At 49.6% G+C, this 17,294-nt stretch overlaps 9 protein-coding genes across 9 annotated transcripts; 2 read left to right on the top strand and 7 right to left on the bottom strand.

The window, feature by feature from the left end:
• Positions 1-1,450: 1,450 nt before the first annotated feature.
• N7503_009342 (uncharacterized protein) lies at positions 1,451-2,330 on the bottom strand (the record flags this gene model as incomplete). Its single annotated transcript, XM_057068889.1, has 2 exons — positions 1,451-1,976; positions 2,032-2,330. The coding sequence occupies 2 exons, from the start codon at positions 2,328-2,330 to the stop codon at positions 1,451-1,453; spliced, it is 825 nt and encodes a 274-aa protein (XP_056919744.1).
• An 882-nt stretch (positions 2,331-3,212) lies between these two features.
• Positions 3,213-5,022, bottom strand: N7503_009341 (uncharacterized protein; the record flags this gene model as incomplete). Its single annotated transcript, XM_057068888.1, has 7 exons — positions 3,213-3,432; positions 3,494-3,559; positions 3,612-3,764; positions 3,817-4,213; positions 4,267-4,437; positions 4,499-4,836; positions 4,898-5,022. 7 exons carry the CDS (start codon positions 5,020-5,022, stop codon positions 3,213-3,215), a joined length of 1,470 nt encoding a protein of 489 aa, XP_056919743.1.
• A 578-nt stretch (positions 5,023-5,600) lies between these two features.
• Positions 5,601-7,619, bottom strand: N7503_009340 (sulfatase family protein; the record flags this gene model as incomplete). Its single annotated transcript, XM_057068887.1, has 5 exons — positions 5,601-5,951; positions 6,005-6,126; positions 6,200-6,686; positions 6,740-7,218; positions 7,271-7,619. The coding sequence occupies 5 exons, from the start codon at positions 7,617-7,619 to the stop codon at positions 5,601-5,603; spliced, it is 1,788 nt and encodes a 595-aa protein (XP_056919742.1).
• Positions 7,620-8,436: 817 nt separating this feature from the next.
• Positions 8,437-10,980, bottom strand: N7503_009339 (uncharacterized protein; the record flags this gene model as incomplete). The annotated part of the gene is made up of 2 exons (XM_057068886.1): positions 8,437-9,709; positions 9,767-10,980. The coding sequence occupies 2 exons, from the start codon at positions 10,978-10,980 to the stop codon at positions 8,437-8,439; spliced, it is 2,487 nt and encodes an 828-aa protein (XP_056919741.1).
• Positions 10,981-11,214: 234 nt separating this feature from the next.
• Positions 11,215-13,043, bottom strand: N7503_009338 (deoxyribodipyrimidine photo-lyase PHR1; the record flags this gene model as incomplete). Its single annotated transcript, XM_057068885.1, has 2 exons — positions 11,215-11,755; positions 11,809-13,043. 2 exons carry the CDS (start codon positions 13,041-13,043, stop codon positions 11,215-11,217), a joined length of 1,776 nt encoding a protein of 591 aa, XP_056919740.1.
• Positions 13,044-13,997: 954 nt separating this feature from the next.
• N7503_009337 (uncharacterized protein) lies at positions 13,998-14,939 on the top strand (the record flags this gene model as incomplete). The annotated part of the gene is made up of 1 exon (XM_057068884.1): positions 13,998-14,939. The coding sequence occupies one exon, from the start codon at positions 13,998-14,000 to the stop codon at positions 14,937-14,939; it is 942 nt and encodes a 313-aa protein (XP_056919739.1).
• A 184-nt stretch (positions 14,940-15,123) lies between these two features.
• N7503_009336 (uncharacterized protein) lies at positions 15,124-15,754 on the bottom strand (the record flags this gene model as incomplete). Its single annotated transcript, XM_057068883.1, has 2 exons — positions 15,124-15,309; positions 15,374-15,754. 2 exons carry the CDS (start codon positions 15,752-15,754, stop codon positions 15,124-15,126), a joined length of 567 nt encoding a protein of 188 aa, XP_056919738.1.
• A 390-nt stretch (positions 15,755-16,144) lies between these two features.
• Positions 16,145-16,543, bottom strand: N7503_009335 (uncharacterized protein; the record flags this gene model as incomplete). Its single annotated transcript, XM_057068882.1, has 2 exons — positions 16,145-16,453; positions 16,529-16,543. The coding sequence occupies 2 exons, from the start codon at positions 16,541-16,543 to the stop codon at positions 16,145-16,147; spliced, it is 324 nt and encodes a 107-aa protein (XP_056919737.1).
• Positions 16,544-16,666: 123 nt separating this feature from the next.
• N7503_009334 (uncharacterized protein) lies at positions 16,667-16,882 on the top strand (the record flags this gene model as incomplete). Its single annotated transcript, XM_057068881.1, has 1 exon — positions 16,667-16,882. One exon carries the CDS (start codon positions 16,667-16,669, stop codon positions 16,880-16,882), a length of 216 nt encoding a protein of 71 aa, XP_056919736.1.
• Between the last annotated feature and the right edge of the window lie 412 nt (positions 16,883-17,294).

Genomic DNA, 17,294 nt, shown 5'->3' with positions numbered 1-17,294 from the left:
ACATCTAGCATTTGCGGTTTGAATCCATTAGGATTTCCCGTGTTCATCATGAAGTTCATATTCCATCAGCAATTAACAAGACCCATGAAAGCGAGGGTCAGGGTGAACGATACACACATAGCTGTACCTACAGACCCTCTGTCTTTTGTTAGGTGTAGCTTCCAAGCGTAGCTACATGTTGGACTTGTCTTATTCCAAGGTTTGGGATCTTGAGCACAAAACCTTCATATGCGAGGTCAACTTGAGATAAATGGCTAGTCTCTTGATTGCCTTCTTCAGACAACGCTCAGATGTGATAAAATGGAGTGAATAAAAAGATATACTAAACAGTCCTACACAGTGATTCGCTACAGTGCATGATCGACGTCTTTCATATTAGGAGCCGAGCGGTAGCAATAAAATGAATCTCGTATTTAAAGTACTTAGTGGAGACCATACATGCCAATAAAAGATATCCATTTATGCAGCAGTGTCTGTATTACATGTCCAGAATTCGTACAATGCAAATTTGTATTTGAACAACCTAGATGATCTTTACCCAATGCCGAGGTCCTTCTCTGCCTTGACTAGTGCAATACTGAATATCTTACAGAAGCGAAGAGACTAATAAGGACCGCAAATATGATGAGTTGTCACTTCTACCACCTCTCCATGAATAATTAGTAGAAGTTCTGGCCCCCATGTTGCCAGTTCTAAAACAAAGTAAACGCCCGTGGATTGATTCAATCAACCTCATCATTCCATCTCAGGTAGGCATGGACGGTGATCAGCTATATAATCTACTGACTTCCTTCGTCTTTTCATAGCATCTCCATTCAATGAAATATGGCTTTGCACAACATTCATGATCTCGTCGCATGATTAGGATACCGTACAATGTGAGAAGAACTGGGTCGGAATGGCATATATCTCGGGCCTTTTTCATCTCTCACTGACAGCTATGGGGAAGTTTAATGATTTGATTCGAGCCTGCTTCTTGATACTTGCTATTCAGCTTTGTATATATTGAACCATAAGGTCACACCTCGCAGGCTGTCATGTTGACAATCTCGGCCGTGTGGTATAATTTTTGTCCTTGCCCGAGCCTCTTCATTTCCTTGACCGTAGGTATTCTCGAGACTTGCATTTCATACGATAGTGTCCTTGTAATGCCTTGAAAGTCCAGATATCCATCATGGTGGCCGACCTGTCTGGTGTTCCAGATTAATTGTAACAAAAGGTTATCATGAAATCTTTGAGTGACCATCGAGGCCATGTTAAAGAGACTCAAACATCCTGCTTGTCCAGTTCAATCCCCCGAAGAATGAATTGATGTCTGGTGCGCCGCGACTAGATGTAGCTCTCGGGAATAGGCGTGTTTGGGCTAAGGCTCGATGCTGTCGAGTGAGGGAGGGTGAAGGATTTGTGGTTCTTCTTATGTTGAAATTGTTCATCAAGGCATGAAGGTCCATCACCCAGTGTATGTCCACTGAGAGGAGCCTGATGGGATAAATGCTTCCCGGACATCATGAAGGCCCTCTAAATGGAAATCTGGACCATCAGGGAATGAACACGATCCAATTGTAAAGCCGGCCTCGGGGTCGACAGGAAGCCAGTTGGAGGTCTTGCGAGATGAGCCATCGGGCATTTCCAGCATCGTGGGGCAGACCTCATCATCTGTCTTCCAAGCGGTACAGTCCGGAAGCCAGCCTGTTGCCAGCGGACCATGAATAGCTGAGCTGCTCTCAGACATAGCATCCGATAACGGCGATGCGCCTCTGTCTTCATATCGGCTGTAGGGAGCCTGGATGTTCTCGGGTGTGCTGGAGTGATCGGATATAGGTGAATCTGGAAAAGTGGACACCGATAAAGCATGCACAGAGGGAGTCATGAAGAGGGCCCTTTCGGCTGCCACGCGCGACAGCGTGTTCTGCCTTTCTACTTGATCTGAATTTGGAAAGGGGCTGATGGGTATTTGGTAGTCAGGCATCCAGGAGCTTTTGGGCAACTTGTTAGCAAATCTTCCATATGCTCTCTTCAGCATGAACTAACCCTGCCATGTCCAAGTTCCTTTCTTCGTCAAGGGTTGCGGCATAGGGCCCATCATAGAGCTGCCAGGATTGGACAAAATCGCTGGAAGGCTTCAAAGCCATGTCACCACTCCAGTCGTAATTTTCCAAAGCCCATGGATCAGGCTCGCCTTGAAGCACAATGGGAAAGCCATGGGCTCTGGGGTCCTGCTCCGCCTTCTCATATCCTTGAACATTGTTGGCCATACTTGAGGTTTTCTGGCTCTTGGGGTGAACCTGTTGCCAGTATTCCAGGCTGTAGGAGAGGTTGGGTGCCGTCATGGTTGGGCAATTCACTCACTGCGGTGAGGTATACGGATCGCGCGAATTTGTTTTGCGTGATCAGCAGAGAAAAAAGAAAAAAAACTATTAATCCGTTCCCCGCAAATCCGGGGCATCCTGGTGTACTTAAAAAGAATTTGCGGAGAACAAGCGACTTCGAAAGCTCCGAAGCGAGCTAGAGCTCACCTGGTTCTCGGCAAATTACAAAAAAGAACCCTGCACCGCATGATCCCATGGATTTATCCGATCTTTCCCCGGATTCTTGTCCTTCTTGTCCAAGCGGATCGGACCGAGTCCAGTCAGCACCAATCGGTGCATTCCCCTCGGCATCGGTAACGATGAAATCTCTTTTAACCGACCAGCCCCGCAGATTGTGGAGGTCAAGGAGATGAGCAGGAGCATTCCCCTTGTGATCCTAACGTTGATTCACATCGTGCATACGGTTCCTGGTAAACTACGCAAGGTACAATATCCACGACGTTCATAGGTGTCTTGCAGACCACACCATTTGACAGTGCGATGTGGCCGGAGTAATTCATATCCACCTCCATATCAACCGACTTGAAGAGATCCAACATAGATCAAACCTGGCTGACCCTTGCTATTTCGCCTATTTGGCCTTGAATGCATACGCAAGCAGCGGTCATTGCCACAACTCAAAGTACCATTGTAAACTCCATATCCCAGTCGTCGGTGATACTCAGCTGATCACCTAGAGTGGCTGATCGTCTGGATTCAGATTTATTGGCTTCGCACGGTGGTCAAATTTCTAGAGCGAAGAGCCGAGCGATATGAAAGTGGACACCCCGATGCAATCTCGGTAAAAAAAAGTCATTAGTCATTAAGTAAGCTCTAAGCTATAGTCTAGTATCTAGGACTGGCTTAGGAGTGTGAGATCGTGGAAGGAATGGACTCATCGTCCGTTGCGGTCGCTTTTTTCCGTCCAATATAAGTCTGCACCCCAAGCACTGCTGCTTGCATCCACGACACTCCTGCTAACACACAGATAGCGGTCAAGCCCTTCAGGTACTTGGGTGCGTCTTCAGTCCGGAAGATCTGCGAGCCAGAAATTCCCGCACAGTTGGCTCCCATTATAATCAGTCTGAAGAAACGTCAGTGCTCCGATTTCATGACAATAGACGATTCTGGGTGGGTAGACTTACGCCATGGCAACACTTCGCTCTTGGGGAGTTCGGCAGTAGATGGACAACCAACCGACATTGAGAATGCTACATTCAAGTCAGTATTAAACCTCAGGTAGCCAGTCAGGGATAAACATACTGCATGCTACAGTATGACACATTACTTATAGCAAGGACTCCATAACGGTGCCACTTGCCAGAATCATACAAGTCTGTACGCAAGCAGACGTAGGAAATCACATTCCAGGTAATGGCAATCAACACAAATGGACCACGGTGACCAAGGCGATCCCTACCTCCAGGTTAGTGAGGCCCAAAGACAATTCAAATCGATTTTGACTTACGCAAGGAATGACAAGATTGTCAACCAGACGATACCGCAGTAGACCGGGACAGACGCTAGGGCATTGGCCTTGACTGATCCGAATCCGAACGACTTGATCATGGTAGGGGTGTATTGGGTCAGCCCCTGGAAAGCGGACATGGATACCAGCGTCAACAGCACGTGCTGCATGATGCGTGGGTTTTTGAGGGCTCGTCCGACATCCGATTTGGAGATCTGAATGTGGCCCCGAGCCTTCTTAGGGTCGTCTAGCAAGACCCGATTGCGCATGATCTGCGATTCTCTCTCGGTGAAGTAGCTCCAGCGACCAAAAGAAATCAGTGGACGACCATCACCTACACTGGGCGGGACCAAGAGTGTAAATACGATGCCGATAAACAGAGTGATGACACCCTCGACTAGTCATTGATGTTAGTAAGATGTTGACTTAAGACAGGAATGGCTTACTCACTGAGAAAAATCCATCTCCAACCGGCCATGCCATTTACGCCACTAAGCTTGAGTACACCGGCAGAGATTAGACTTGAAGTCGCAGAAGCAAACATTTGGCCATAGAAGAACAGGCTAGTCCGAAGGCTGGTTTCGTCCTTCTTATACCATGTGGAAAGGTAATATAGCGCGCCTATCCAAAATAAACTATCAGTCCCCTGGCACGAGTATGCATCATCAACAAGAGCGCTTACCTGGAATAAATCCGCCTTCACAAAGACCAAGTAGTATGCGCGTCACTAGGTATGCCGGATAAGACTGCACAAAGGCCTGGAAGGTAGCGACCAGTCCCCAGGCGAACAATTGACCCGATAGCCATGTGCGGGGTCCGATACGTTGCAGAAGGAAGTTCGATGGAATTTCTGAGAGAACAATGCCGGCCGACATGAGTTGAGTGCCGATATTTACTTGGTTGGTGGTGATGCCGAGATCTTCGGTGATGGTTGAGGTGAGGACAGCACTGATGTTGCCACGGTCAAGTTGCAGGGAGAAGAAGGCAAGAGCAAGAGTAGGGATTAAGATAAAGTCAATCCTATTGGATTCAAATCGTTAGCTCCTGAGACTCCAGATGCTAAAGGTCCAAAGCCACGTACTTGCGTCGAACTGCCGACTCTTCCTTATCCCAGTCCTTGATGATGCCATGTTCGACTTCACTTGGAGGAGCGTCAATGACCTTTTCTTCAACTCCATTCTTTTCTGATGGGAAGTCTTGGTCCATAATAGTGTTTTCGGCTCAGTCAAGCAAAATGAGACCGACACTGTGAGGGGTTTCAATGTCTGGCTTGATAGAATGCGTGGGGATAGCTTCAACGGTGGGAGCATGGGGATTTTATACGAAAAAAATCTCCCAGTCCCTTATCATGGATTGCGTATGTTGTTGTATATGCAGCATCTAGTTTCCACCAAAACCTGTCATTGTGGCCCCGTTCACCGTCGCGACACGGCGGGAAGGTATGGCGCAATCATGGCGCCCTTGACGTGCAAGTATCGGCCCCATTTTTTTTTTGGCTATGGATATTATCATTGCCGAGCGTATAGAAAACTGAATAAAGAATATGGAAAATAAATTTACGAACATCCGGATTAAGTCAGGGATTACCGAAACGTACGCCATGGATGTGGCCAACGAATCATGTTTGTGGTCGCTTTCCATCTATGAAAGGAAAGAACAAGATTCTCTCCTTGGACAGACTTTCTACTTGTTGATCTTGAAATCAGATTCAAACAGTTGGTCATTTCATTGCTATATAGCCATATGTTTACAATGGTCAATGTACATGCTAGATATTTCATGGTTTACACCCAGGCATCCCAAGGAAGACCATGCCGAGTCGTCAACGGCGCCTGAGGGCCTTCTGCCTCAATGACGTATCCAGCGTCGCACCAATCGAACGAGACTTGAGGTTGTGCCTGATAAAACTGATCATACTTCTCATCGAGAGCATCTCGCAAGGTATGAATAGAGTGCTGAGGCTGGAGCACCTTCCATGGCTCGATGCAAGTAAATCCCTGGCACGATTTCAAAACGAGCAGGAGAGCATCAAGTCGGCTGATAGCTTGTGACAGGGTTCGCCCCAAAAGGTGAGGCTCATTTTCGCAAAGACCAGAGCCACTGGGATATAGATTGTGTAATTGGTATGGATCAGTCTGTTCAGCAAGATCAGTACACCGAGCCAGATCCGTTGTGAATCAAAACTCACTGATAGGTCATAAAGTTCGTGCTCGTTATTGCACCACACGGAATAATATAGGTTATAGTCGTCTCCCAGTAGGCGAACTGACTTATATGTGTTATTTGGGATGAAGATGCCACCATCCATACCTAAAAGGGTCTGGATCAGCCTCTATGCATCGGTCAAAAGAAAAATAAAAAGTCCAATGCGCGCAAAACATACCAATCTGGCTGAAGTCACCTTCGAACACTGCCTTCCCCCAGAATTCGACAGTAACATGCTCGTGTCGGGGTCCCGCATGGTCAGGGGTCAAGGGGATGGCGGTTCCATCGAAGTCATCACGGTGGGGAATGCCGGCGAGATGAAAAATGGTCGGGGCGAGGTCAATATGTGTTGTCACCGAATTTTGCACATATCCCTCCGGAATACCGGGACCACGGATGAATAGTGGGACACGGATATCCTCCTCAAAGCCACAAGTCTTGCCCGGCGGCAACCGATGCTGTCCGATGTGGAACCCGTTGTCGGAGGTGTAGATAACATAGGTGTTGTCCAGCTGGTCACTCTCTTCTAGGCGGGTAACAAGCGAATCCACTAGCTCGTCAACACTCTGTAGAGCCTGTAGGCGCGAACGATAATAGAAATCCCCATAATCGATGATCGATTGGTTCTGTTGTGGTAGATCACGAATCCAACTGACTCCGCTAGGCTATAGTCAGGTTAACAAAATGTTCGTTGGTGGTAGATTTGCGTGAGACGCACCTCGTCTGGGTTGAAATGGTCAGTCCGAGGCACCTTCACATCGGGGAACAGATGCCGATGTCTTTCTAATGGGATCGGTGCACCCATAACAAGTTGATCTGACCGATCCAGCGCGTGTGGATCCACATTCGAGTGGGGAGCAATGGGGGCGACCGTGACAAAGAAAGGGCGGTCCCCTTCCAAAGCATCATCTAGAAAGCCTAGAGCTTTGCCAGTGATGACATCCATCGTGTGTTGACCTTCATAGCTCACGGGCGGATCTTGATTGCGTTGATAGGTAGAATTGAGGTAGGAATAGGTGAATGGATCGAGCAAGAAATCGGAACCGTTGAATCCGTTGACGTAAGGACTGTCGTAGTTCCCGACAGTGTGCGCGTTGAATAGTTTACCCGTGTAGTAGGTGTCGTACCCAGCCTCTTGCAGCCAGACCGGCAAGAAGTTGTCATTGAATCCGCGGTCCACGAACTTAGGATATCCACCTAATTTGGTCAGTCCAGAATATATCTGTTTGCACTAAGCAGGACTACTGACCATAGGGCGGGTTGACATCTGTCACATTGGTGTTGTGTGCTTGTCGTCCAGTCCACAAGCTGACCCGCGAGGGACAGCAGAGAGCCGTGGTCACAAAGTGATTGCTGAAGAATGTGCCCTTGTCGCGCATATGCTTCAGAATGTGCGGTGTGTACAAAAGGGAGTCAAGTTGCAGGTCTTGGTCGTCTGTGATCACGAACAGAACGTTCGGCGGTTTGGATGATTTCAACGGTCGCGACTGCGCTATGCTGAGCACCGATTGAAGGACATTCTGCACATCCATTGCATTTCCGATGGCAGCGCCCTCGGCGGCCACAATGAGCCCGGCAATGGCGGTGAGCAGCTTCATTCTGGAGGGGCTTAATGTGTGAAGCCAAAAGATTGGAGTGGTCGCAACCTTGACGGTGACGCGTGTCGATCATGGCTCTTGCAACTGATAGCTGACAAACTTCCACGACTCGCAGTACATCTGCCGAACATCCAATGGTGCACGGTGAGATCTCGTGCTCGGCAAAAGTGGAGTGGGGAGCTTGATGATGCCATCAGTGGTTTCAATGGCGATCGGGGGATCCACTTTGAATCTCGATACTGTATCATTGTTTGAGTGGTTGTCAATTTAATGCCATGTGGTGCAAGGTTGCACGAGAAAGTTAATCTCGACATGAAGCCCGAAATGCATTTCCAGTAGTGTGTAGTGACACGATCAGAAAAATCCATCTCCTGAAAATAATGATGAGTCCATATCGTGCCATCTCCATGCTTCGAGAGTGGGTCCCCATTGCGTGCTTTGCGTGGCAGATGAGAACAGTTGAGTACATAGCTAGATTAAATGTCGCCATTTGGATCTTCTAATATCTAGAAGGATCGGATAATCCGAGACTCTGATTTCATTGTGGGTTCGCTATCCATGGATGACACTAGCCCACTTGGCATATAGATAGGAACCTTCTTTGCTCTATATTACCTAACTAATGAAACGCCAGAACCTTGCATTATAGGCCATTGAATACTGGTATATTATAGTTCAACTCGGAACTAAAGCTCCACGAGCCTCCCGACGCCACATGAAAAGAAAAACCATGTACAACCAAAGACCGTTATATATACAAAGGTTGCAGCCCCACTATGGGGTAGCGGTGCTCCTCCAGGAGCCGCCAGCAGTGGGGTCACAAAGCTAATCCAGTCCCTTTACGGGTCCATCGGTAGAGGGCTAGCACCGCCTTACGACGATGGCGGATTTCGCTGGGGTTAACGGGCCTGCCGCGAGCTTGAGCGACCGCGCTGCGCATCACCTGCCTAAAGCTTCGTTGGTATTCCGTATTGAGGGTGACCACGCAGGATTCCGTGGCACGAATCATGGTCTCACAGGCGTTGAGAATGCCCTCCCCTGCCTCCTTTTGCAATCGCTCCACGATTAGCAGTAGAAGAAAGCTTCCCTGGAGGAGCTGGATGCCAAAGAAGTAGGGCATGAAGCTGATGTCTGGGTCGAACCGCAGGATTTGCTGCACAGAATCCGCAGCTTCCAAGGCGTGCGAGATGGTGGATGCAAAGGCTGGCGAGGACGTCCAAAAGTCCTTGTCCTCGATCAAGGACACCGGGTCCCATTTACCAACGAGAAGAATATGGAGAACGTGGACCAAATAGGACGAATAGGCAATCACTGTTTGCGTATGCCACGAATACGCTTCAGATAACTTCGAGTCAACGGGCTCATCTAGCTTTGGGTTGAAGGCAGTCGACAGGGGTGCTTCGGGGTCAACAGTTGTGGCAGCGGCGAATGTGGTCAGGCTCGCCTTGTAGGTCTCAAGCTGCCGTAGCACCTCCGCGACATGGACCTCCCAGGCCTCCTTGCCTTGTAACCGCAGACCAAGGGTGGGGTGATTTCGCGCTTGATTCAGATCAATCAACTCCCCAGTGATGGTCATGAGCGGTAGAAAGAAGCCCAGAATAGAGTGATCATGACAGATGAAATTGGGAAAGACACGGCGCTTGTTTCGATCGCCTGATCGAGGACATTGAGGCCCATCGGAGCGAGGACTGTTGCTGTGAATATTCCCAGCCTGCCAGGAACCCTCGTCCAGGGGTAGAAGTAAGTCTTCACTTTCAGCGTCTAGGAGAGCTAGCGGCCGATTGTAACATAATGCCAGATGACGATCCATGATGTAGAGCAGCCACCAAGTGCGACGGCGTTCTTCGCGGTACTCCTCGGTCACTGTGAAGCTGTTCTGAGGATTCCGTGTTTCATCGCAGATACAGTTCAAACTTGGCCGTGATGGATTGGAATAGTCAAATGCAGGGCCTCCTGGGGAGCTCGCCCAGCTCCCTAAGGGGTATCCAAAGGATGGACTCGATCCATCGCTTTGGCCATCTACATTCGGCACAACTTCAATCTCCTGGTTGAGCTTCAGTTCTCGAGCTAGTGTGAAGGCCGCATGCCACCTGGAAACTCCGTTAGTCTAAGGCAGGGAGACAGTCAATATAATATGAATGACCTACCATCGCATGCTAGCAGCCTTCTGTTCACTGGAGGATATGATAGACGCGACATGTATATATGTGATTACATCATCGAGGGAGCCTGCTGGGCCTACGAGCCCCTTGTCATCGCCCACACCTTCGAACGGATGATGCGCTCCCGCCGCTGCGAAGTCTTGAGAGCCATTGGGATTCTCCGCGGACTCTTGGTCTTTGAATGAAACATGGATTAACGGTCGTAAGAGTCGAATCGTTAAAGCACACAAGAATTGACAAATTTTCCGTCGCTGGAGCGGAGAGATTGACAAAGAGAATGCACGATCATCGACCGCAGCGACCCAAAGCATACTGGCCAACAAGGCTGGGCTGCTCGGCCGAGGATGGTCGGTGCTCAAAAAGGAGGCCTTTCGTAAAACATAACAATGGATATGGTGACAAACGGGATGCATGTGTGTTGAAAAGGCACTTGTAAAATAAAGTTCAAGCAGATCGCCGACCAGTCGACGGGGCAAATTGGACCCCAGAAATGGCATGATGGGTTCCAGCACAGGGTATTTTAGGCCTGATCGCGAACTAGAGCCGTAGCTTTGGCCAGGAACGTTCGGCGCCGGCATAGATCGGGCTTGCGAGGGTTGTGGCGGATGGCCTGCCAAATCAAGTGGGTTCCAAACGTCCAACAAGCGTGGCAATGGCCCATCTCCTCCATTCACTCCACCCAGAAGCTCATACGAGTCTGGGGATAGATGAGCCGCCGATAGCCATTCCTCCGTTGTGTTGTTCGCTTCCGGCGCTGCTCGAGAAGGATGGTGGTCATCCGCCGCGGGATGTGGACCTTCAACGCTGGGTGCCGAGAGACTCGGTTCATTCGTCATTGGTGATCTGGGATGGAAGGACGATTCAGGCGAGCTTTGCAGCATTGGCGACAGCGCTGGCTGCATGAGGACTTTCTGATCTCCATTGGATCCCCTCGTGTAGTTTGAGGTAGAGGTAGACGCGGCAGCCCCAGTCTCTGGTTTGGAACGCGCGATCCGCCCTCGTTTTCTGCGCTCCCGCGTAAACTCACAGTGGGTGTCACTGCGCAGACAGCGGGAGCAGGGAAAAGCCCGGTCGCATCGAACGCGCCGAGTGTGACATGAATCGCACGCTACACGATTGCGACGCCATCGTCGTTTACCATTTGGAAGGTCATCCGGCGCGGGTGCAGAAGACTGCCGGTCCCCGGACTGGGCTTCCATGTCCGGGATTATTGCAGCGTCATGGACAAGATGAAGACATGGGGAAGAAGTTCGGGGGAGAAAGTTAAAGCGCGGGGAAATTGTGGCGGCTGTCTCAGCGGCAGCGCCAATCACGGGCGTTGCACTGCCCAGAGCACTATACTAGTTTCAAAATTTAATCTACAAAGTCGTTCGGTTTAGCCGATGCACAGATCAATGATTGTTTCCAGATCTCCCATGATTATTACCGGCCCACTACTTCTGCAGGGCCTTTTTATACCGCGTTAGTGCGCGATCCCGACACTCCGCGTGATTGACGATGGGCCGGGGATATCCATTTTTTTCAGCAATGGACCCAGCACCTCGTTCATATGGGTCATGGATCGCCTTGCCCTCCACATCCTTCAGCTCCGGGACCCAGTGTCGGATGTATTCCCCATCAGGATCGAATCGCTCACTCTGTCGCAAAGGATTGAAGATGCGAAAGTACGGTTGTGGATCAACACCGGTGCTAGAGCCAAATCCCCAGCCGCCATGATTGGATGCAAAGTCACCATCGATCAGGTTCTCCATGAAGTATCGCTCTCCCCGACGCCAATCAAGTAGTAGGTCTTTTGACAAGAAGGATGAAACCACCATCCTTGTCCTGTTGTGCATCCATGCACAATGGCGAAGTTGTCGCATCGCGGCATCCACGATGGGAAATCCGGTCTTACCATCGCACCAGGCCTGGAATTGATCCACATCATATTCCCACTCGATATTGGTATGTTCTGGTTTGAAACATTTATTCATACTGCAGTTATCATTAGCGTCTGGGGGAGCGAAAGGCAGTCAGGGCCATCTTACCAGATGAAAGGCCAATGGGTCAATACATGCTTGTAAAAGTCACGCCAGGCGACCTCGCTAATCCAAGTCATATAGCCCGCGTCATACCGGTCCAGATGGTTCTTGTTTGCTCTTTTTGCTGTCACTACTGCAGTGCGGGCGCTGATAGATCCGCAGGCGAAGTACGGACTCAGTATGGACGTGTGCGTCCCAGGCAGAACGCTGCGCATCTCGTCATACCGACGACCTTTTTCCTCCAGGAACTTCTCCAGTCGTTGAAGAGCCTCGTGCTCACCTGCGGGGTAGAGTTCTTCAAACCGTTTTCTCTCCTTGTCAGAAAGCTTTTTGTTCTCGGGCGCCTTTGGCAGCTTGCAATCAAAGAGGCCAGATAGCCTTTTCCGCGCATCACCCGGGTTCGAGCCAGGTTCCTCCGACAGCTCCAGATAATCTGGGTTCTCTTTCAAGAATGCGAGCCATGAGCGAAACCAGGGCGTGTACACGGCGTATTGCTTGCTTTGCTGGCTGCTCAGAGCACCTGGCGTGACTACACAGTTGTCGTGAGAGGGAGAGAAGTCGATATTGTTCTTAGCACACAGTCGCACAAGCTTAGCATCCCGACGCAGCTCGTCCACTTCATACTCAATATTAGCACATAAGTGCTTAGCCTCCCACTGTTGGCACAACTCCACAATACGGCCCGGGATGACTTTGCGCTTCTCCACGGTCTCCATGTAAAGGGGAATATCCAATTCGGAGAGGTCCTGCTGGAGCCGCTGCAAGGTGCGCAGAGTAAGATCTACCCGGGCTGGGCTGGTAATATGAGCAGTCAAATCCTCTGGGGACTGAATATAGAGGCAGATCAAGGGCAGCCCGTTCTCCTTGGCTATATCGAAGGCCATGCGAAGAGCCCGGTTGTCCTGTAGGCGCAGGTCACTCTTGAACCAATGCACCACCGCTTGTCCGGCTTCCGTAGAACGTCGGTGTTCTGCGGTATCCCGACACGCTTTCTCCAGGGTCTCGATCGGTCGTTCGAGGGTCCCATCAATGTAGGCCTGGCAGCGCTCATTTGCCATTTCCGGTGGATAGAAGTCGCGCAGAACGATCCCAAAGTCTTCGGTTTGTTGCGCATTGGGATGGGGAGACCGCAAGTCGGTCAATCGCTCTTTCTTGTGCGCGTGTTGGGTTGTTGCAACGTCCTGTTTGGTGTCTGCGTCGGGACTCTCGCTTTTAGTCGCCTTTCGCTTGCGGGGTGCCATTGGTGCAACTGGATTGAACAATCGAGTCGAAATGCTCGGTCGGCGAGCGAATGTGAAGATTTGAGTTGTCAATCGCGTACGCATCATTTATAGACGTGTCCCAACGACGCGTCCTGGCATTTTGTATGGGGATCGATCGATCGAAATTCCTGACGTCACCCGATCTAGGATCGCGCGGAACTGCAAACCCTGGCAGTAGCCATGGGGTTTCCATGGCTGCAAACTATGATAAACCTGCATGAACTGAAGATAACTCCAGCAGTCCAAATTGCTATCCCGTGACTTTCTGGGCATATACCTGTGCTTAGCTTCAGGATCCCCCTGATGATGATTGACACACATTTGAATCTTATTGGACTATTTTCTCGGAAGCAGAACCCTTGGAAAGGGGTCTACAGTAGTACACTTTCCCCCAAATTTCTTAAATTTCAGGATCTCCAAGGCCAATCAGCGGAAGAGCTTTAACATCCCTGCACCACGCATGGAGACAATGTTATAACCCCAGATCACGTCAAACCCTTCTTGTATCCACCAATTCAGGAGTTATACTTACTAAAAAATAAATAATATCTAGACGAAGATCATTAGGTCCACTAGCGAATCCCCCAGATCCCATTTCCCCATATCCCCGTAAACTAGTATCTTTCCCCGCGTAGAGTTCCAAGACCATGGAAGCAGTAACGTCGTAATCCCCCCAATAAAAGATCCATGGAACCAAAGTCATTAAGTCAACGGGGTTCCGTGCCAGTCTGCGTCCGTTTCATACACTAAAAAAATGAAAAAACCTTAACTCTGCTTTGACCGCATGGTCAATAGTCGAGACCATATTCTTCGTGCCTCAATTGATCGACCGTGCATGCCCCCTTCCATCGCACACATTCCTTTTGAACTCGGGGGTGTCCCTGTTGTCTTTTGGTTCACTCAAACCTGTGGAGCGATGTTCCCCCGTCGCTCATGTCGACTGTTAACGCTTCCGACATCGCGAACGCGCTGACACGCAAGTACGCCAACGGAGATCAAGTTCGCACCCACATCTTTGCGGCCTTTGCCGCCATCGCCTGGTATAATGCCATTGAACTCATAATCCTGTGCTTTGTCTCCTTCAAGCGACATCGCGGTTGCTACTTTTGGAGTTTGCTCATCGCCTCTTCCGCCATCATCCCACACTGCCTAGGCTATGTCCTTCTCTTCTTCCCTACAGGAGTCTCACCCTATGTCTGCGTCACATTGATTATCGTCGGCTGGATCGCCATGGTGACAGGCCAATCCATGGTACTCTGGTCTCGCCTCCATCTGGTCTTGCAAAATACAAAAGTACTGTGGGGGGTGTTATGGATGATCATCATCGATGCCGTCCTCTTCCATGTTCCCACCACCGTATTGCTCTATGGGACCGCCGCCGCGCCGAGCAGTGTCTGGGATAGTGGGTACAATATTATGGAGCGGATCCAGCTCGTTGGGTTCTGCATCCAGGAGCTGCTCATCTCTGGTATATACGTGTGGGAGACTGGGAAGCTGTTGCGGCTACGCCCGGAGGGCCGACCTCAAGGTATTCTCCATCAACTTCTTTTCATCAACATCATCATCCTTATCCTCGACGTCGCCATCGTCGCCATTGAATACGTTGGCTTCTATGCCGTCCAGGTCATGTTCAAGCCCGTGGCCTATAGCATCAAACTAAAACTCGAATACGCCATTCTTGGAAGACTCGTCGCTATCGCCCGGGGATCCTACGAGGATGATCAACCCTCCAGTTCCCGCGACATCATGTCATTCCCTTCATCACAAGAGACTCAATCACCGAACGAGCCTCGTCACAACAACCACCGCAAATATAGCCTGCCCTGGTTTTGGGAGACTTCACATCGCTCGAGTTGCACATCCTCGGGGAACTGACTGCTCGGCATTGATTGAAATTAGTCCAGAGTTGTACCTAGAACATTTCCTTTCATATGTCAATATTCGAGGCAGAGGATACTCCCACCTTACACTATTTTCCGCTAAAAGCCTTTCGGCGACAACTTACTGAGATCCAATAAAATCAAAGAATTTGCACATGGATTATAGCCAAGTTACCAGTCTATAAATGAAAATTGTTGGGTAGGTAACCAAAACCAGCCTGTAAAACCAATACACTGCCAAACAGGTACCAATTTGGGTAAAGCGAAACTGTCAGAGGAGTTGTCATGAAGGTGGTGACAAGTGCCATGACAACGAACATGGTGAATATCCGTACACTGAGGATTTTGGCTTGCAGACCGATATTCTAAAGGTTTAGTAGGGGCTTCAAAATTGCTCCAATCAGATAAAACAGGATACCAAGAACCTACCAAGACAATCAGTTCCACCAACCCTTTGCAACTCATCAAAACATCAATGGTGAAGCTCTCACGCCATAACATGCCACAAAAACGAGAGGCGACCGCGCCGCCAATGACCTTGGCCGAGAAGGCAATGGCGATAATGCCTATCACGTAGCCCCGGACCGTTCCGTTGTCCAACAAGCCTAGATTGGTACTAAGACCGGATAAGGTGAAGTACAGAGGCAGGAAAAGGGCAGCAACCAGACCCTCAATCTTCTCGGTCAATTTGATGGCAAAACTGCCTTCATGAGGACAGATAAGGCCAATGAGGAAGCCCCCAAATATGGCATAAATTCCAATGACATGAGTAAAGAACGCCGAAGCCAACGCAATCAACAATGTCAGCATTACGACTGATTGACTTGGGCCTTTATGCAAGTTTCCTGTTCGTCCAAGGAAGAGGATAAAGAGCGGGCATGCTACAAAAAATAAGAACAGGACGTATGCCGCCGCTATGAGAAGAACATAGAGGGCAGTGACCCCACTCCCTGCGTTGACCAGGGCCACGCAAAGAGCGAGTAGGATTCAGCCCACCATATCATTCCCAACGCCCGCTGATAGCACAATGACGCCGACCTGAGTGCCAAGTAGCTTCAGATCTGTCAAAATGCGACACAGGACAGGGAAGGCTGCGATTGCCATGGCAGTACCGATGAAGAGCAAGAAAGTGCCAAAGTCGACGTAGACTGTTCCGGGATAGTCGTGAAACTAATTGTAAAGTCCGTATGAGATCACACATCACAGTCCGAATGGCAGGACCATTCCCGCTGCCGAAACACTTAGCGCGACACGCCAGTGACTGATGAGGAAGTGGAGGTCTGTCTCTAGTCCCACCAGGAATAGAAAAAGGATCAAACTGAGATTGGCTACAACACTCAAGCTGGGCAGACTGGCGGTTGGGAAGATTGTGTCCGTAAATGCTGGGATATGGCCCAGCACTGAGGGACCTAGAATAATCCCACTGATGACCTCTGCGATGACCCTGGGCTGACGAATCTTGGAGAGTGGCCAGTGAACCAGGCGACTTAATATGATGATGAAACCCGTCTATATGAGGACATTTAGCATCAAGTTTCAGAGGCATATCAAAAGTGGGATGTATGGACTATCGCCCGGACATACCTGAATGGTAAACATGACTACGGGATTGGACGAGTCATAATGAGACGGGTTGCCTCCCTGAAGAATGCCTTGGGGCGCTGGCCCGGGTCGCGCTGGAATCTGTCGCCATTCATAGAAGAGATATTTGGAGTATTCATTATGGATGAACCTATGCTTGAGCTGTGCACGAGAGCTGGTCAAGGCGGGGGCGCCAAGGCTATTGCAGCACCTGGGTTAAGATCTAGCCATTTACGGATTGGTGGAGTGAGGGATATGATCATTGGCTCATTAGTGAGCAAAATTGAAGTGGACCCATCAGCCCCATCAACCCCACAGTCTGGATATATCTACAAGCTGCCATTGTACAAGACCTAGCGCGCAGCAGTCGGAGAAAATCATGGCTGTTCTGCATATGATCGCCCTTTCCCGGGCGGACTAAGTTGACCATGTTGGTATGCAGGTCATATAATTTGGGAGAGTTATACCAGACATAAGAATGACAAGGTACGATCACCATTTCAGTAGTGATTCATCTAGGTAGGCAGCAACCTTGGAACCCTTGGCATCAGCCAATGCCAAAATAGAAAGTAAGACCCCAGAAAGTCAAAGAGATAGGCATCTAGAAGACTTTCGAGATTTGCCTTGGGAAGCTCCGGGTAAAGTAATAGACGCCAAGGTTTCTACATCCCTTTTCAACCTTGGAATCACAGTAGACAAGACGTTCCACACTCAACCCTTGGAAGGCTTCTTATTATATTGTAGTAAGTGATGTTGTAGGCACCTACCA

The sequence above is a fragment of the Penicillium pulvis genome (genome assembly GCF_028828015.1).
Source record: "Penicillium pulvis strain IBT 33274 chromosome Unknown contig_7_segment1_segment0, whole genome shotgun sequence".
NCBI classification, from domain to species: Eukaryota; Fungi; Ascomycota; class Eurotiomycetes; order Eurotiales; family Aspergillaceae; genus Penicillium; species Penicillium pulvis.
Note: the sequence above shows the minus strand (reverse complement) of the source record. Positions and strands in the feature narration are given on the sequence as shown.